Source organism: Cricetulus griseus, chromosome 8 (assembly GCF_003668045.3).
Source record: "Cricetulus griseus strain 17A/GY chromosome 8, alternate assembly CriGri-PICRH-1.0, whole genome shotgun sequence".
NCBI lineage: Eukaryota > Metazoa > Chordata > Mammalia > Rodentia > Cricetidae > Cricetulus > Cricetulus griseus.
In genome coordinates, this window is record NC_048601.1 from 87,512,309 (window position 1) to 87,533,356 (window position 21,048).

Below are 21,048 nucleotides of genomic sequence, written 5' to 3' on the forward strand. Positions count from 1 at the left end.
TTCTCTGTGTAGCTTTGGAGCCTATCCTGGCACTTGCTCTGGAGACCAGGCTGGCCTTGAACTCACAGAGATCTGTCTGCCTCTGCCTCCCAAGTGCTGGAATTAAAGGCATGCACCACCAACACCCGGCAGGGAAATGGTATATTTTTTTAAGGTTTACTTATCTCATTTTTATTTCTTAGTGCATGCATGTTAGTTCTTGCCTTCAACCATGAAGGTTCCGGGGATGAACTCAGGGTACCAGGCTAGCAGCAGGAACCTTTACCCGCTGAGCCGTCCCATCTGCCTGAAAACAACAACAAATTTTAACGAGTTCCATTCATATCACTGAAGAGAATGGGAGGCTGTTTCTCACAGATATTATAAACCTAGCTTTCCATACATCACAGGTGATCTCTCTTTGCCTCCATGTGACAGTTTGTTGTGAAATCTGAGCAGCTCTAGTGAACCTGAACTCAGAGAAAACGGTCCCAGAAACCCGAAAGAACTTAGATCTAGGAAGGCTTTGAGTGTCTCCAGAGTTCCTGATTGAGTTCCCATTGGCAAAGGGAATGAGAAATAAAATAGCATTCAGGAAGTCTAATCAAGGACCGGTCCATCCACCTGCACCAGGTAAACACAATGGGCTGGCTCATGGCTGCCACTCTTCTTGACTGTCTGTGCCCTGCTCTATCAGTTGTCAGAGGCTTTGAGTAGTTAGGGACTATCACTTTTCAGAGTGGCCTTGTTGGTGTGTATACAGGCATGTGTCAATGGTCCATCTGTAAAAACCTGGCATCAACAGCCAATAGCTCACTGGATGCTCTGCATTCACTCTCCAGTGTAACATAGATTGTTCCAGAAGTTAGCTACTTTCTCTAACTCTTAACATCCTTTCCTCAAAACCAGGTGCTTTGCTACATTATATTGCTTTACAAAATCACTTTAAGGGAAGAGCAATTTTGCTTTGGCTAACAGTTTCAGGCCACCGTGGCAAGGAAGCCATCCACGGTAAAACAGCGCAATTCACGGTGGCTAGGCATGATGCTGAGGTCATTTATATCACCGTAGACCAGAAAGCAGAAAAAGAGCCCAGAGCAGGAGTAACCTTGAGGGACTGACCCCCCAATAAAGCACTTCTGCCAGTGAGGATCCAATTTTGCAAGTTCCACAGGCTCTGAAAACTGTGCCACTAGCAAGGGAACAAGTATCACAAACAGGAAACTCTGGGGAGACATTTCAGATGCAAACAATAACAGTGGAGATACGAACAATTCTCACCTAGTTTCCTTATGAGATTTATATTGATGCCAAATATTAAATATGCAAGTGCTGCAAGATACCTTAATAATTTCAGTCCCCGAAGCAATCATGAGCATGTGATGTGGAGTTAGAAGAAGATTTTTTCACTATCTAAAAGCCAGAACCGGCTAACACTGTATTTTCTTTGCCTCTTCCTGTCTGTGAAGGCTCTGACAGTCATATATTGGCTATTGAATGGCCTCAAAATTAAGTGAAAAGGCAGTTACCCTTTTAAATTGGTGGAGTTGTGGGTGGCTAAATAAATGTTTTAGTGAAGTATGGATAAAAATCTAAAATAAAAGAATAGTGAAAAGTTATACCATAAAGTACAATCACACACTTGGTTATTTTATAAATGACAAATATTTTTTCTTCTTAAGAGATACTTTTGTGCCTAGGGTATGTCTGTAGGCTAGTAACTCCACTGGATTCTCTGGAAGACCACATTATATTACTGCTATAAAATTTCAGCTACATATAAACAGCTCGATGCTGTAACCATAAACAGGAATGGATTTGCCTTATTTCCTAGGTCATTATGTTCACTCAGTATTTGTCTTTCCCTTGGGGGTTGCCAGAGTAGCTACAGTTCACTGTGCCACTTGGAGATACATAGTCTGTGTATGCAAGCGAATTTCAGATCATCAGGCTTCTCAGAACTGGTAGATGTTCCTTTGACATAAAAATCCAGTGTTGGATGCATTCATCTTGCAAACAGACGGACAAGCTTTGGTTCTTGCTTTCTGTGGTCTAAGAAGCAGGTATTATTTCAAAGGACTGAGTGCTATACACACTGCTTTCACCTATGAGGGTGCTGAACCCCTGGATTGCACTCACACACATGTTTACTCTAGCTAATCTGGGATCTTCTAGAGCATAGGGTTTTGTTTTGTTTTGTTTTTTTAGTTTTGGGGTGTGTGTGTGTGTGTGTGTGTGTGTGTGTGTGAGAGAGAGAGAGAGAGAGAGAGAGAGAGAGAGAGAGAGAGAGGGAGAGAGGGAGAGAGGGAGAGGGAAAGGGAGACAGAGAGATACACACACATACACACACACAAAGAGAGAGAGAGACATACACAGAGAGAGAGAGAGAGAGGGAGAGAGAGAGACAGAGAGAGACACACACACATACACACACAGAGAGAGAGAGAGACAGAGAGAGAGAGACAGAGAGAGAGACACACACATACACACACAGAGAGAGAGAGACAGAGAGACAGAGAGAGAGAGAGAGAGAGAGAGAGAGAGAGAGAGAGAGAGAAATAGGTCTTGTCCAGGGCAGTTTCCTCTTAGCAAAGAACATGCTGAAATGCCTCAGTAAGTTCTTAAAAATCCTAGGTCTTGCTTTACTCTTCAGGAGTGATAACCCAGCAATGTGCTTAGTGAAGTCCCAGGCTCTATTGTGAAGGGTGAGCCCAAGATCCTGTACTTTTAACAGCCCATCTGCTAAATAAGTATGGCCAGTAGTTCCTACATGACAAGGTAAGTAACGGAAACATGGGAGTTATTTTATGCAGAATGTTTAGGTCATCCCTGGCCTTCAGTAAGTCCTACTTACTATTATTATACAGGTTGAGCAGCCCTGATCTTAAAATGTCCTAAGTGGGGTTGGAGCGACAGCTCAGTGATTAAGAGCACTTACTGCTATTGCAGAGGACCTGAGATCAGTTCCCAGCAACGACGTGGCAGCTCATAACCATCCACAACTCCATCTTCAGGGAATCCTATACCCTTTTCTGGCTTCCTCAGCATCCCAGGACATGGTGCACATACATGCTTGCAAACAAAACACTCACACACATAAAATAAAAATACTTATTAAAAATAAACAAACCTCTGAGTGTTCTAAAGTCATGCTGATGTTCAAAAAAAGTTTCCATTTAGAGCAGTTCAAATTTTGGACTTAAGAATGCTCACCTGGCAATGCCATCTTTGACAATATCCACACAGACATGCATGTTCACACATGCACATACACACAGAGTCCCTAAGATCTGAAACACTTATAGACTCAAGCACTTTTAATGACTGATCTTCAGTCTTTGTGATCAGCACATCAGCCATAAGGAAGTGGTTTAAAGTATTGTCTGTTCTCAATGTGGGGTGTGTATTTAAAAAATCATCTAGTGTGCTCTTAAACATACAGTGTGACTTTGTCACCCAGGCATCCTGGTCTGTAGCCAGATACCTGCAAGGCTGTTATGTCCCAAAGGGGAAAATGATGCATTGGCAGATATTCTATAAACCACCAGTGGCTCCCTTATTCACATGCCAGACCACCCCTCCAGGACAAAAAAGAAAAAAAAAATCAGACTGGGGAATGAGAGGACGCTCACTTAGGTGAAAGCCAACTTTTGGGAGGGTCATTTGATAACATGGTAAGGGACTACCGGGAACTCTCTGGTTTCCTACTGTGTCTGTGTCAGGGGCCACACTGTCTATCTGGGGTTGGCTCACACATGGTGAGGAAACAGCTGCTGGCTCTGCTGGCTGCCCTGGGTAAAATCCAGGGCGCTGCTCCAGCAGACTTGGCTGGCTCCATCTCCTGATCTCCCCACCCCCAACCCTAACCCCTTGCCAGAGAAGCCTCAGCCAGAACACTCTCCTTAACCCATCCTGCACCCTAGCTGTGCCTCAACCAACTCAGCTGAGCTCCAGGAATTGCTGAAGACACAGCCCTGACTCCTTCATGACTTTATATGGAAAGTTCAATGTGGGCCACAGGTTTCTGGGAAACACACCTGTGTGGATCCTTGGCAAACCCAAGAAGATTCCATGTTGGGGCAAGAGCATCTGAGGGACCTTGTAGCACACACATGTGCCAGGGAACCAGCCCCAACTTGTCTATCTGTGTCCTTTGCTTTCAAAGTGCACAGAGCACAGGTCCCCTGCTGAGTAGCATTCTTTCCAGGGTTTCCAGCTGTGATCCTGTCAATTAAACTTAATTGATACTTGACTCTCCCAGAACCTGATCGAACTGGAATCCTTCCATTAACAAAACCTTTATTGTTAAGAGACAATTTTTTGGATGGAGAGAGCCATGCATTTGCCTTTTCTTAAAGATGCTTTTCCTAGAAACTTGGACCTAGCTACCTTAGAGAGAGAGAGAGAGAGAGAGAGAGAGAGAGAGAGAGAGCTTATACTCTCTAAAAAGTGCTTTCCTTCAGTCTCCTATAATTTTACCCTGTTCTTTCTCAATCAAACATGTACTTGTAACCACTTCCCATTCCCTAGGTGCTACATGGGATCGGCCTCTCTGATAGTCAGTCTGGAATTAGTGATAAAGGAGGCCCCAGGCTCCCAACTCCCCTTTGTTTCCTGAGTTTTCTTGGGTATATCCCACTGGAAAATACTAGCCCTGTCTCAAGATTCCTTCATACATCTGTCTGTCTCTTGGACATCCCTTGGTTATCTAGATTATACACCATGCAGCCTGACAAGCTTGACAAGGGAACAGACAAAAAAAAAAAAAAAAAAAAAAAAAAAAAGACCTAGAAATCCTGGGTCCCAGCAACCCTGAGTAGGAATGCCATGGCCTACGGAAGACTCATCCCTGTGGTATCCTAAAATTCTGCTCTTAGGGGAGTTGGGGGGGGGGACACCATCAGAGGAAAGCTGAGACATGGCCCTCAAAGGCATGGGACGTAGGTAAGGCACCCATTTTGCCCCACTCCAAGGGTGATGCTGATTGTATAGTTTCATCAATGTCCAAGTGTATGTTGCACAAGCAAATATCCTGATCCAATGTTTGATCCATACTTTGCCAACCATATCAACCAAATCCAAGGACCTAGAAGATAACCAGGTAGACATTTTCTGTTTTACTTATTTAGGCAGAGATTTCTCTTGCTGTGCAGTGTAACTTGATGTCTACTGTCTGGCACAATCTTTCAAGGAGATGAAAGGAGCAACTGTTTCAAGACATCCTGGGAGTCCATGCTATGGTGCTGCTGAAGTATTAGCCAGTACATCTCACCCCTAGGATGCAGGTAGAGCTGAAGCTTCCTGAATTCCAGTATTGTGTGTCTTTTCAGGCTTCCCCTCCAACATCAGCAGCTCACCTAGAAGTAGGGAATACCCTCAGCTCTGAAGCCCAGCACAGGCTTCCTGGAGCATCCTAGGATTCTCTGCTGGAGTTGTCACAGCTCCACCTCTCAGCCTCATCACTTGGTACCATCAAGGTTGCTTGATCAGCAACCTCCCAGCACCTGTTGCTTGAAAAGCAGGCAGCCTGAATAATATTTAAATAATTTGGAAAGATTCAGCTGTTCTCCAAGCAAGTGTGGTTTCGGAGTTGTTACAGCTCTTTTTTTTTTTTTTTTAAATTAGAAACAAGATTGTTTTACATGTCAATCCCAGTTCCCTCTCCCTCCCCCCTCCCCTACCACCCCACTAACACCCTAACTATCACATATCCTTTCTGCTCCCCAGGGAGGGTGAGGCTTTCCATGGGGGGGTCATAAGAGTCTATCATATACTTTGGGATAGGGCCTAGGCCCACCCCCCCCCATGTGTCTTGGCTCAGAGATGTTACAGCTCTTTGTTATGGAAGTGAGTGTGGTGGTTGTGGTGATTGAGAATCAAATTCAAGTAAAATATCACTGCTATTCCTGAAAGAGAAATGTTGCCAGAAAATAAACCAAACGCATGAGCATATCATATTACAGAAATAACTTATCAATTTACTCTGAATTATTTAAATGCTGTTCACTTGTAAAGTACATCTTTGGTCGCATGCTGTTGGAGAAGTGGCACTCATTACTCATTTTTTTGTTTTGTTTTGTTGTTATTTTAGAAGGAATTGAATACTATGTGTTACCCCATTATCTGTAGATTTCAAAGTAGTCTTCTGATATGGGATGTCCTTCTGTATGCTGCAAATATGTGTTGCTTTCATTGTTTGATAAATAAATCTGTTTTGACCAATGGCCAGGCAGACTAGAGTTAGGTAGGAATTCCAAACAAGATACAGAGAGAAAGAAAGCCGAGTCAGGGGGACGCCATGCTGGAACATTACCAGCAAGCCACAGCCTTGTGGCAATACACAGATTAATATAAATGGGCTAATTTAAAGAGAGAGCTAGCCAGTAATATGTCTGAGCTACTGGCCAAACAATTATAATTAGTATTAATGCTCAGAGTATTGTTTCATAAGTGGCTGTGGGAACTGGCAGGTGGGACAGAAAGACTTTATCTACAGTCTTCCTTGCTGAAACTGGATTGAGGATGCCAGCAAAACCTACTACCATCAGTAGCTGTGCCTACTTGAAGACAGGGTTTAAACAAGTCCACAAGACCCAAGATAAATGATAAACATGTATTTATTAGGGAAGCACTTACACAAATAATAGCAAATAACCGTCACAGTGTTTCTGCTCCTGAAGATACAAGATACAGTCTCCGCTCTTCCCATGCTCTGACCACAACCTAAGAGAGGGAGACAGCCTCTCCTCTTCCTTATAAGGGGGTCACATCTGCACACCTGAAGCCACTTGGAATATGTTACATTATATCCATTGTGTTGACTACATGGAGCAGATCCGGTATTTCAACAAAATAGAATGGGCTAGAAGAGCAATTGTCTTTGGACACAAAGCTCTGGATGATGTCTTTTCATTGGCAATCCAGGGTACTAGAGAAATATTTGACACTGGGCCCACTCCAGATATTGGATAACTGTCAGTCTTACTTAGAGGTATCTGTAAGAGAGGTTAAGTGATACATCCATACTCCAAGGCCATATGGAGAGAACTTTGTTTCTCCTGGCTCTGTGATTTTCTGTAGAAGGTTCAGAGAAGAAACAGGTTTATGCAAAGCATTGAGATTTGGTTTCTGTCATTCCTGTTCTACAGCAGGTGTCTCTCAGCTTCTAACTGTTCCCTACTTAGGTGCTGTAGGAGGCAGGAACTTTGAAGCATCTCCATCCCAGACATCTCTGGGGGGGGGGGTTCAACCTAAAAGTCAGCAGCATTTTGGTACTGTTTTCTCTGAAAAACGCCACGCATTCGCTGTTCCTGGCAAGGACAGTATATTCGATCAAGGCCAGTAGAGCTAACTACTGACCCAGGTGAGCATGGCTGCTGGAAGAGGGATGACCTGTGCTTCCCTGCACATAACACTGTACCTTGTTAGCTCTGTACAAGCTCGGGTCCTCCCCTTTCCGGCAGCCACACTCACCCTAGTCAGAGGTTAAAGGAAGTTTGCGGATGTCACAATAACTGAAAAATAAACTTCATATTTCATCTTAGTAAAACAGACACTCGTGTCTCAAGTTTGTCTTTTATTTGAAACTCAAAACAAATTACAGTAAACTGGATATACTTCACTAGCGACTTACCTGTTTTTGCTCCCACACCCATCTTCCTGAGAAGTCAGGGTCACTGTATAACTGTTACGTCTTCACTTCACACTACCAGGTTCCGCACTTGTCTCCATCTCTCCCCTTGGTATAATGGACTCGAATTTTCCACACTGCTAGGAGAGAGAGCAAACCCCCAAAATTTACAGTTTCTGAACACCTTGGGGAAAGGGCTATTTTCAAAAAGTTGGTTTGCAAAAACAAATAGCAAGCAACAGCAGCTATCTCTTGCATTTTTTATTTTCAGGGACTGCCCTAAGGGAACCGTCAATAAAATGGTCTCCTATTCTGTATTGTTAATAAATGTTAGTATTTTCTCCCAACGAATCCAGGCCTGAGCACACTGGAGCCTGAAAACTTTCAAGATCTCTGCAAGTCCAGGCACAAAGCAGCCGGGCCTTCAGGAAACAATTTCCCAGGGAGCTGTGCAGGTTATTGGATACAGGCACACGTTCAGGGCCTACTTCAAGGGCTTTAAAACTGTAGAAGAATCGGGCCGATTCACCAAATCTGGCCCTGACACAATCACTGTAGCGTCCCACTTAGGAACTTTCTTCACGGTCTTTCCGAGAGCCAGATCCAGCGGATATTCAGTTTAGAAACCTAAAAGGGGCGGTGCCTCTCCTTTGACTCTAGCAAAAAGGACAGCAGAAACCCAAACACTTTCAAAGGACTGAGCTGGCGACTTCTGACAATAGTCCACCGACCGCCTTCCGCAGGCAACCTTAGGTTCCCCCAGACTCGGAGCAGAATGCTGGGAGAGTCGGTGCTGCCTCAGCTTCCCGCAGGGTGGCACCGGGCAGAATAGGTTAAATGGGTAAGACGAGGCTCGCTCGCTCCCTCTGCTCGGAAGCCGCCGGCAAACTGGCCTAAAATAAAAAGGTCTGTGTCTGCAATCCCCGTTTGCTCGCCCGGTAATCCACCCCCGCCCCCAGCCCGCGCCGACCCGTACAGCTGTTTTTAATCCCTACTTTTCTCACTTGGCGTCCGGGCTGGGGCTGACCAGACGCGAAGCCACTTAGTGTTTCCTCCTCCCCCAGCCGGGGTCTGTCCTGCCTCCGCCGTCTCCTCTTTCTCCGCCTGCATCCCCCGGGGGGCAGAGTGTGGGAAGAACGAATTTCCGCCGGGTTTGCTCGCTCCTTGCAGACATGGGTCCCTTCCGGACGCAGCCTGCGCGGCCCCCAGGCTGCCCACTTCGGCTGCGCTCCGAGTCCCTCCGGGCCGCAAGCGAACAGGCGCCGGAGACGCAGGCCTAGCGGCCGGTGCTCCGCAGCCAAGCCGCACCCCAGCAGCTCTTGGAAGGGATCCCGCCTGCAGAAGGGGAATCCGCTTGGCGGGGAGAATCCGCGCCAGGGAATCCAGCTCTCCGGACTCCAGAGCAAACAAAAAGCACCAACTCTTGCTCGCTCCTCCCGCTCCCGACGCGCATCCGAAGAAACAGTTTTCTCTGCAGAAATGCAACAAGTACCACCCGGGGCTCGCCGGGCGCCCAGCGTCTCCTGATTTGGCTCCACGAAGCCCGCCTGCGGAGACCCTGACCGGCCACCGGGACAAAGGGCGAAGGAAGGGCTGGACCCAGCCGCAGAGAAGTCCCAGAGAGGCATTTTAGCGACTCTGGCCCGGCCGAAGGGAATGCAGAGGAGACACAGACCCGGCCGGCCCAGAGGACGATCCGGCCGCAGCGCGCTGAGCGGGCGGCGATGGAGGGTGTCGGCGTCGTGCGCTTCTGGCTCATGGTGTGCGGCTGCCTGGCGTTCCCGCCGCGGGCGGCCGAGTCCGTGTGCCCCGAGCGCTGCGACTGCCAGCACCCCCAGCACCTCCTGTGCACCAACAGGGGGCTCCGCGCCGTGCCCAAGACCAGCTCACTGCCTAGTCCCCAGGACGTGCTCACCTACAGCCTAGGCGGCAACTTCATCACCAACATCACCGCCTTCGACTTCCACCGCCTGGGGCAGCTCAGGCGGCTGGACTTGCAGTACAACCAGATCCGCTCTCTCCACCCCAAGACCTTCGAGAAGCTCTCCCGCCTGGAGGAGCTGTACCTGGGGAACAACCTCTTGCAGGCGTTCGCTCCTGGCACGTTGGCTCCGCTGCGCAAATTGCGCATCCTTTACGCCAACGGTAACGAGATTGGCCGCCTTAGCCGCGGCTCCTTCGAGGGCCTGGAGAGTCTAGTGAAGCTACGGCTCGACGGGAATGTGCTGGGAGCCCTGCCGGACGCAGTCTTCGCTCCCCTGGGCAACCTGCTCTACCTACATCTGGAGTCTAACCGGATCCGCTTTTTGGGCAAGAATGCCTTCACCCAGCTTAGCAAGCTTCGATTCCTCAACCTCTCTGCCAACGAGCTGCAGCCCTCCCTGCGCCATGCAGCCACCTTCATCCCTCTGCGGTCCCTCTCAACTCTCATCCTCTCCTCTAACAGCCTGCAGCACCTCGGCCCCCGCATCTTCCAGCACCTGCCACGCCTTGGCCTGCTCTCCCTCAGCGGCAACCAGCTCACACAGCTCGCACCAGAGGCCTTTTGGGGCCTGGAGGCCCTGCGAGAGCTGCACCTTGAAGGCAACCGGTTGAGCCAGCTTCCCCTAGCACTGCTGGAGCCTCTGCACAGCTTGGAGGCGCTAGATCTGAGCAGCAATGAGCTTTCTGCTCTGCATCCCGCCACCTTTGGCCACCAGGGCCGTCTACGTGAGCTCAGCCTGCGCGATAACGCTCTCAGAGCCCTTTCTGGAGACATCTTCGCTGCCAGCCCGGCTCTCTACCGCCTAGATCTAGACGGCAATGGTTGGACCTGCGACTGCCGGTTGCGGGGTCTGAAGCGCTGGATGGGCGACTGGCATTCTCAGGGGCGCCTTCTTACGGTCTTCGTGCAGTGTCGCCACCCCCCGGCCCTGCGGGGCAAGTACCTGGATTACCTGGATGACCAATTGCTGCAAAATGGGTCTTGCGTGGACCCCTCACCTTCCCCGACAGCAGGCAGTAGGCAGTGGCCTCTATCCACAGCTACCGGGGAGGGGATGACGCCCCCTGCAGGGGGTCTCGCGCAGGAGCTGCCACCGCAGCCCCAACCCCAGCAGCGGGGGAGACTTCTATCAGGAGTGACCTGGGGCGGTGCTGCCAAGGAGCTCCTGGGCAATCGCAGCTCACTAAGATTGAGCCGGAGGGGTCCAGGCCTGCAGCATCAGGGCCCTTCCACCGCTGCTGCTTCGGGTCCTGCCCCACAGTCCCTGGACCTGCACGAGAAGCTTGAGAGAGGTCGTCCCACCCGTGCCAATCTTGCTCAAGCGGAGCCCACCTCGACGGCTGAGCCCGCCTCTGGGACACCATCTGCCAGAGACAGCTGGCAGCGCGCAGCAAGGCAGCGCCTAGCCTCGGAGCAGCAAGAGCGTGCAGCCCTGTCCGACGGTGGGGTGGGTTTGCCACCGCTGGTATCTGACCCCTGTGACTTCAACAAATTCATTCTGTGCAACCTGACGGTGGAGGCGGTGAGCGCCAACAGCGCCTCGGTGCGCTGGGCGGTTCGCGAGCACCGCAGTCCCAGGCCGCAGGGCGGCGCACGCTTCCGCCTGCTCTTCGACCGCTTTGGCCAGCAGCCCAAGTTCCAGCGCTTCGTCTACCTGCCCGAGCGCAGCGACTCGGCTACGCTGCATGAGCTGCGCGGGGACACTCCTTACCTGGTGTGCGTGGAGGGCGTGCTCGGGGGCCGAGTTTGCCCCGTGGCCCCCCGGGACCACTGTGCAGGCTTGGTAACCCTGCCAGAGGCAGGAGGTCGAGGCGGCGTCGACTACCAGCTCCTGACCTTGGTCTTGCTGGCTGTCAACGCGCTGCTGGTGCTCCTGGCTCTGGCCGCCTGGGGATCTCGGTGGCTGCGGAGGAAACTGCGAGCCAGGCGGAAGGGAGGGGCCCCGGTCCACGTTCGTCACATGTACTCCACCCGACGGCCACTGCGGTCCATGGGCACAGGTGTGTCTGCGGACTTCTCGGGCTTCCAGTCGCACCGGCCCCGCACTACTGTGTGTGCCCTCAGCGAGGCGGACCTCATTGAGTTTCCCTGTGACCGCTTCATGGACAGCACTGGTGGTGGGGCTGGTGGCAGCTTGAGGCGGGAGGATCACCTCTTGCAAAGATTTGCTGACTAGGTTTAGTGCCTCGGTGTGGAAACCATCTCACTGGCCTTGAGGAGCCTCTCCCTGGCCCCATGCCATCTCAGAGGAAGACCTTGTTTTGTTACACCTCTTCTTTCGCCCTTTTGTGCATTTGCTGAAGCCAAGTGGTACTGAAAGCGAGTCTGGACGCCATCCTTCATGTCCCAGTACTCACAAAGCAGGTGGATGAGTCTTGGTTGTCAAACTCAAGAACAGGGACAATTGGATGGTGGGGCAAAGCCTTGACACACCTAGGGAATGACTCCTGTGTCCTTGCCGCACAGTAACCTAGCTGACCTTGAGCTAGAAAGGGTACTTTATGCTCCTCCCATAGCAGGAAGACTCCAGATTGTATGTTTGCTCTATGGCAGAGTTCTGTTTCCAGTTAAGGAAGGGCAAGGGGACTTACCACCATCACAAAGGGGTCCAGCAATTGACCCCACCGATCTAGTGGTCTCTGGTGAAATGGGCAGGGTAAATAGGTACCACACTTTCCCAGGAACCCCTTCCTGTCGGCTGGTAGAGCGCCCCGGAAGCCTTAAGTTTTAAACCGTTTCCAACAATATGAAAGAGCATTTAACAAACTGACCAATAAACTCCAAGGCTCTTTTGACTGGACTGGACTCCTACTGTTTATCTTGTACAGGATGTGACCTTTTGCTGACCTTTGGGTAACTGAGATTGTTCTTGGGAGAAGGCTGCATGCAATACTTCTCAATCAGGCTTATACCTGTGGTTTTCATTTTATTTTTAAAATCTATATATGGAAAAAATTGAATGCCAGATTTGATAACAAAAATAAGAATGCAATATGTATGAAACTGATGACTCTCTAGGGCACTGCAGCCTTCCAGCTCATCTACCACATTTCTGATGGCATGTCTAGATGGTATACATGTGACCTGCTTCTCATTGCATTTCATCAGTGGCCTGCCCTTCTTGACAGCACCTATTTCTGAGTTGCGTGGTTAGGCAATAAGCATAAGGTGATTGTCAGGCTGGGGACTGGGTTCAGTGGTGGTGTTTGCTCTTGAGGCTCTAAGTCCATCCTAATATCACAAAAGAAAGCAATGGCTGATGGTGTATTAGTAGTATAATCTCTGACCACATTACAATAGAAGAAAAGAAATTGTGGGGAACAAATGTGAAAAAGATATACAGTAGTATCTACTTCTACTAAATCCAGAAGATCCTGAGTACTTAACCCTCACTGTGAAATAATTATATATTTTAAAAATTAATTCCTTCAGCAGCCAGTGTTTTACTGTGTTATTAAATCTTATCTTTTAGTAGTAGTTGCAATATTATTTTCTTATTTTTTTTAAAAAAAATTAGGATTAGTCTCCTGCATTTGTTTAGTTGCGGTTTTTTAGCTATTTGGGATACTTTTCTTCCCTGATATTTATGAAGTCCATGTTTATATTAAATGTAGTGGTTGGGTTCACATTAATAATTTGTGTGTGGTCCACGTACACTCACTAAGAGGGTGTGCACTGTGGTTACAGTCACCGTGGTTATGGATTTATTAGGAGTGAGGTACTGTGCAGGTCAGCCAGTTCAAGGTGCTATAGCTAACAGTAACTCTTCTGTTTCAGGCCTCGGGCCCCTGAAGGTCCCAATGACTCAGGGAATCCATCACAGTCCAGGGCCCTTCAGCCCAATCACTCGATGCTTGGCCCACATGAGCCCTGCCTGCCTTGTCCCAGCAGCTGAGGGCCCAGGGGTCTAAATGAACTGGTCTTTGTTTATGTCCGGATGAGTAAATGTCCAGACCACTTAAGCCACAGCTGCTTTTCTGGCAGTCTTATCTGCACGGCCCAAACTTAATAAACCACAGGAAATGGACTGTCATTCTGTGTTTGCTGCCAGGCCTTGTTTTAGATTCCCTGTCTATGGTACGTGGGAGGTGGGAGGTGGAGCTGTTTGCTCCTATTTTGAACCTGCAGCCTATATGGCACCTTCTGTATAACTCCCATTCTTTCCTGCACAGCACAATTGCATTTCTTAGCTGTTTCTTTCAGACAGTGTAAAACTGAGGCCCATTGAAAGTCTGGAAAACAAAACCAAACAAAACAAAACACTGATTGGATCTACCACCTGCCTTTTTCAACTGTAGAATATCACCAAAAATGTTTAAAGCCTGGACTTAAAACAGTTTCACTGAAGAGTCTTTTTCAGTGAGAAATGAATAAATGTTATACATTGTTATGTTCAGTTATGTCAATAAACCCACATACTAATGCAAATGTCTTGTTGGAACTACCAAATATTTTGATGCATGTTTAAAGTGACAGGATGAGTTTTTCAAAAGCAGTTTTCACTCATACAAATGAAACATAAACTTGATGTCTATGAGGTTTTTTTTATTATTTTCCTTTTCATAGAGAATAAGGACTTCATCTTAAAGAAATGATTGTGTGAGTTTACATGTAAAGAGGCATGAACACTGTTCTAAAACCAAATGGCCAACCCAGAGTGAAATGTTGCCAAATGCCAGTGACAACAAGGTGGCTAGGTTCCAACAGGTGTTCCCTAACAGCCACACCCTCTGGATTTCATGAAGACAAATTTTAGGGGCTTGTTTTTTTTCAATTACAGTGCTTGTGAAAAGATAAAATTCTTGAAGGATGGGGATAATCTTTGTACAAGTTAGTAGTGTTCAGTTTCAAAGCCACAGTTATGTCTGGTTCAGTGTAAACTTCACACAGTGAGTGACCGCTTCTACAAGATGGTAAGTGTGGTCAGGGCAGCTCCGCTCACTTGACATACACCTGACTTTCACTGGACTGCTACCCTATGTTGAAGAGGCATTTAAAATTGGAGATAAATGGCAATCAAACATTTGAGTGCCAGAGATTTATTCAAAACTCCAGACTGTGACCCAGGATGAAGGCCTTCACCATCCTAAGAGAATTACAGTGGGAAAGTCCACAACAAGGACATGTGATGAAGTCCCATAGAAACAGGGACAGTGATGAAGTCTCATAACCACCAGAAAGTCACCATTGTCTGCTCTGTCCCCTACTCTCTGTGCCTCCACTTCTGCATCAGTTGAGATGAGCACCCTGAGTTCTGACTGCACAGTGTCACTATGATGCTTAGCAGTAGCTGCAGCGTGGACCAACATGTGCTCAGTACGAAGCACGTCATTTCCAGCTGCATTCTCCTGCAGGAAGTGGCAAGTGACATGATTTTTTTTTTTCAGAATTTCAGGGCCTAGGCATTTCTGCTTCAACACAATCAGAAAGTCAGATAATGGGATTAAGGGTATCTTTCCGTTCCTCCTTGTCCCAGTTGTATGAGACTGTTCTACAATTTGGTGTAAAATGTCAGTAATTGAAATACTTTCTCATAATTAAAAAAAGGGGGGTGAGTTTAACCATCAAGAAATGTTTTGCGTTTATGAAATTCTTGGCATAAGGGTGTGGGGGCATCCCAGTTTTACAATGGCTCCCTTTTTTGTCCCCTCCTCCACTGCCTACCCAGGATCCTTTTCTTCTCAGCTTGCTTAAATGTTAACTTTTCATGCTTTTCTCCTGAGGCATTTTAGGCCACTCCATCCTTCTTAAATGGTGGGGTAACTAATAATCGCTTCCTGATACACAAGGAAACTGAGCTATTTGGAGATGCCACTTAAGCATTATTGGATATAATTGTGAGAGACTAATTAGAAGAGCCATCACCTGGTTGCTTTACCTGGAGAGTGCTTGAACAGCTGAGAGAATTCCAACCCTGGGTAGTGTGATTTGTCCTTCGCACAGTACCATGGTTTTGTGATTTGACTGTGAAGACAGAATTCAGCTATCATGTCTGCCCTTCCAGACCCCAGCACGCCCTGACTGTGCAATCAGGTAGTGTTTCTTTCAGTTGTTAAGCTTTCTGTGTCACACACAGCCTGTGCTGAATCAGGGGAGTGCCATAGTGTGCTGAGACCAACTGCGGCTGTGTCTTCCCCTTTCCAAACTATAGTTGGGGTGAAGTAGTGCTCACTCTATAGGTGACTTCACACTTAGCTCTTAGCACATGCACACTGTAGCATGTGACAACTCACTTGTACTGCAGGCTGCCACCCTCTGATTCCCTCTTCTTCCAGCCATGGTATCCCTCCAAGGGTTTTTACTTTGGGAGATTCAAATACCTCCCAATAACAACAAACACCCACAGTAGCACCTCTCAGCAAGTTAACAAAACTGCAATGTTTGTTTGCAGCCTGAAATATCTCTGATGAAAATGTTCCCCAGCTTATATCCCTAAGCCCTGTCCTACTGTTTGATGTATCGATTTCTAGTTCAAGTTTAGACACAATTTCCAGGAAACGTGGAGGTCAAAGGATAACTTGAAAGAACTGGTTCTATCCTTCTGCCATATGGGTCCATCTCACAGGCCCTTTTTAGTCTTTTAAATTGGTAATTACACCTCATTCATCCAGCATACTGTTGCTTTGTCTATTCCAGGCATTGTTGTTTGTGTATGCATGAGCTGTATGCACTCTGTTGTGTATTGTGACTTTTTATGCATATATGTGTGTTGAGACAGGAAGGTGTCTGTTTCCAGGTTGCCCCCTCCACAGGGGTGGCACAGGGGTGTAGAGGTGGGGTGTGGGGTGAGTGAATAGGTCTTTTCTCTTCCTTGAGGGCTGTTTACGTGTCTTTTCTAATCTCTGCCTGCTTGCTAATCCCTCATTTCTCAGAAAGAGCTCCACAGGGCTATATACTCTGGCTTTTGTTGCCAACGCCATTGACTTCTGTCCATTTGCTCAATGCATAATATTTAAATGGAGTTACTACATTCTAAGAAAACTGTTTGCTTCTTGAAGGCTGTTTGTTCCTCTCTCTGCCTTCTTAGGTCTTGTCACATTTTTTTCTACTTCTGAACACATACTCACACTCATAACACACACACACACACACACACACACACACACACACACACACACACTGCTAGGAAGAGAAAAGACCTGCTCTCTGTCCTGCACCCTATGCTCTTAGTATTGCTATTCTGTCCCTTACTAGGTTTCTTTTCTTTCCTAAAAGATCAGAATTTAAAATTTGTCTAGATAGTTGCAAAGAACGTTTCACATTTGTGCACTCTACCCGGCTTTAACTTCTGTTCATATTTTTCTGCCTCGCTTTAAAGTTCCCTCTCTCAGTCCCCTGAGAGCAATTCCTAAGCTATGTTGCTTTCTCCCCAAGGGCAGGCTGATCAAAAAAAAAAAAAAAAAAAAAAAAAAAAAAAAAAAAAAAAAAAAACCAGAAAAATCGCTTTCTTTTCTTCTCTAGGGTTTATATTTAAGTTACCAACTTCCTAAACAAGCCTAGGACCACACTCCTTCCTTTTCTCCTTTCTTTTCCTATTCCTCATCCTCCTCCTGCTTTTGGGCATGGTGTTTAGCACACAGCAATAGAAATCCAGTTTGGGTAGCTCAGTGATTCTCAGCCTCGTCAGTGGTGAGGTTCTAGCATGCACCATAGTGCCTGCCTTGCAAATGGATCTTGAAATGTCCCCATTCCTTCTGGTATGAGGTGAGTAAGCATGGATAGTTTGCATCCTGCACCCTTTGTTTCAAAAACTATACAGCGTTTCTCAGCCAGGCATGGCATATGCCTTTAATTCAGGACTCTGGAAGAAGAGGCCAGTTGATAGCTGCCATTCAAGGGAAGACGGCCTGAATACAAGGGTACAAGTAAACATAGTGAGACTCTGTTTCAAAATCAAAACAAAACAAAACACCTTTCTCTAGAATAACCTCTGCAATTTTGTTACAAACAATTGACCCTAAGTCTTCCTATTACTCTTCTGAAACACTGACTAATGCTTATTCTTAAGGCAATATTGTTACCTTGCTAACAGAGTAAATCTTGAAATGAGGAATCAGTTTTCCTTATCTTTTCCTCTATTAAAGACAACTTTGATTCAATGGTCTTTTCAACTGTATGTGCACATTATTGAGAACAGGTAGCACTGCAGGGATAGAGGGCATGCTCCCTGGTTATAGTCCCTGTATCAAAATTTATTAAAAAATTTATGTATGTATATATTTTTAAAATAAGTTTGTTGTAAATGGAATTCTTAATTGGTCTAAGTAATAAAAACACAGAGTAAGATGGTTCAACAGCTGCCAAGCCTGGGGCTCTGAATTGGACCCCCTGGACTCACATGACAAAAGAAGAGAAGTGACCCCTGCCAATTGTTCTGTGGCCTTCAGAAGCACACTGTGGCACATGAGCACACACACACACACACACACACACACACACACACACACACACACACACACACACACACACACTGCATGCATGCACACATGCACTAAAACATTTTTCTAAGATATATTTTTATTTGAATTATGTTTTTGATAATTCAGCTTCTTTAATAAAAAATGCCACAACTAGATAACTTATAAACTGTTTCCAGTTCTCTGGGTTGGAAGTTCCAATCAAGGCTTTGGTAGATCTAACATTTGGGAGTGGCCTACTTCTCCCAGGTACATGAGGCAAAGTAGCCCAGTCTAAGGCCTCTTCCATAAGGGTCCAAATCCCACTCACAAGGGCTCTGCCTCAAAGCCTAAGTGTGTCCCAAGGCCTTACTTCCTGATTCTGTTTTCCTGGGAATTACCATGTCAATGTTTGGATTTGGTGTTTGGGAGACTATGACATTAGGGCTGTAGTAGGTATGGTTGATTGCATGGGAGGAGACCTGAAAGTCTCATCATGTAACATGTAACATGGATTGTTCTAGAACTTGGGATCCTTCTGCCCCTACTTCCTGAGTGTTGGGATGACAGTCAGGTGCTACCACCCTGGCAAGAACTGACTTCTTACTGATGACCCTGGGTCTGTGAATGCTACACACCCCTCAATGAATTTACCTCCTGATAGATACTGTCCTGTTTTTTTTAAACAAGCAAGCAAACCAAATTAAATCTACACTATTAGCACTATCATTATTTCACAGCTTTTTGAGGCTATCATAAATGGATTTTATTTCCATTTTTCGTTCCTTATTAACCTTTTTTTCATACAATGTTGCTTGATCATATATTTTACCCCTTCTCAACTCTCTCAGATCCTCCTTACCTCTCTTTGCACCAATTTTGCTCTCTCTTTCTAAAGAAAGAAAAAACAAAACAAAAACCCCCTATAAAACAAAAGCCAAAACAAACTAGGAAAAAAAAAACAAAACAATACAAAAGGTACACACACACACACACACACACACACACACACACACACACACACACACACACACTATGGAGTCTGTAATAGGTATCAGTTTCAAACAGTTCCTTGGTTATGGATGAGACTTTATGTCCATGTTCTCTTCTCTGTCCTGGGATTTTATCTGGTCTGAACCTGTGTAGGTCTGCACATGCATCACAGTCTCTGTGAGTTCATATGTGCATTAATCCTGTTGTGTTTGGGTGACATTATTTCCTTGGAGTCATCTATCGCCTCTGGTTCCTATAATCTTTAGCTTTCTCTTCTGCATAGATACCTGAGCCCTGAGAGAAGGGTGATGATGGAGGTTTCTGTCCCACCAGCTCCCGCCACCTTTCAGCCCCAAATAAACACACAGAGTCTTATATTAATTATAAAACTATTTGGCCCATGGATTAAGCTTCTTATTGGCTAGCTCTCTCTTAATTATTAATCTATGTATTTCTACATGGCCTTATCTTACCACAGAATGCCTGGCGCATCCTATCTTCCTGGTCTCTACATGGCATCTCTTCTAGGCCTCTCTCTGCCTCTCTCCCCAGCATTCTCCTCATCTCCTAGCCCTGTGTATCTTCCTGCCTCTACTGGCCAATCAGTGTTTTATTCATCACCCAATAAGAGAAACATATACAGAAGAACATCCTCTATCAGAAGGAGTTTGATAAAGATATCCCATTTAGGATTACATGCTCCAAAGTTCCTCTCTGCACATTGTCTAGTTGCAGGTTTATTTGTTAATCACCATCTATTGCAAGAAGCTTTCCTGATGAGTGTTCCTTGCTGTTCTAATCTATAGGTTTGACAATATGTCATTTGGAGTCATTCTATTGTTATGCTCTTTGAGAAGAATAACAGGCTATTTTAGCAGTGTCAGGTATGGCTTCAATCTCACAGAGTGGACCTTAAGTTCAATCAAACCATGATTGGTTACTTCCATAATATTTGTGCCACTATTATCCCAGTGTATCTTTCAGGTAGGCTGCTGTTACAGGTCAAAGGATTTGTAGCTAGGTGATATTGATGATTACTTTTCTCCTCCAGTATCCTGCAAAGTGCCCTTTTAGCATCATTGACACCAGTCAGTAGGTATAAAGCTTCTCGTTGGGTACCCACTCATTTCCTCTATATTCAATGACATAATTAAGTTGTGTTTCCAGCAATAGGATCTTGACATCATGTTATTGGATCTCTTTGGCCAAGGACTCAACAAGATGTAACCCATTTTGGCACTGGAATTTTTACTTGGTGGCATAAGATGTCTAGTTGGGTCATTGTCTATCTCACTACAAAGTGACTTCTACACATTGACCAATTACATATCTTATGGGCTTGCAAAACTTAGTTCTAGGAGCTTTCTGCTCTAGAGTTTACAACATGCATCTTATACTTAACCACAGGGAGCCTTATTATGCTTGATGATCTCTTTCGTGTACGGTATAAGAATTTTTTTTTCAAGAGAAGAATTTTAGAGTCAGAATTGACTCTGTAGACAAACAACTTCCTTTCATAAACAAAACCACATTGTTTTATTGTTTTGAGACAATCTCAATCTATAGCCCAGGCTAGCCTCAAACTTGTGTTCAACCTCCCTAGTGCTTGGGTAATCACTGTGCAGAACTATGCAAGGCCCTTATAAAAGCTTGTCTTGGATCACAATTGTCCTGATTTGCTTATGTTTTGTCTATGGCTGCTCCCATACTGAAATAGCAAAGTAGAGTAGCTCAGGCTGAGGACACACAATTTATGAGGCATAAAATATTTACTATCTGCCCCTTTAAGAGAAATACCTTCAACCTGTGTCTGATAGTCAGTTGAAGAAACAATTGAATCCCGGCATTTAGGCATAGTTGTATAATCCTAGCACTGAGGAAGCTGAGGCAGGAGGATTATCACAACTTCAATGCCAGCCTGATCTACCTAGTGAGTCTGGACCCTGTCTCTAAAAATCAAAAAAAGAAAACAAATTTCTGTAATTGTAACTGCTTAGGTCTCTCTGGGTTCCTTGGGCCTGGGCATGATTCTCTCTCAATAGTTTTAGTAAATTCTTAGTGTTTCA

General features: G+C 46.1%; 1 protein-coding gene across 1 annotated transcript; it reads left to right on the forward strand.

The window, feature by feature from the left end:
* The first annotated feature begins 9,333 nt into the window (after positions 1–9,333).
* Tril (TLR4 interactor with leucine rich repeats) lies at positions 9,334–11,769 on the forward strand. Its single transcript, XM_027429652.2, has one exon. It carries the CDS (start codon positions 9,334–9,336, stop codon positions 11,767–11,769), a length of 2,436 nt encoding a protein of 811 aa, XP_027285453.1.
* Positions 11,770–21,048: the final 9,279 nt, after the last annotated feature.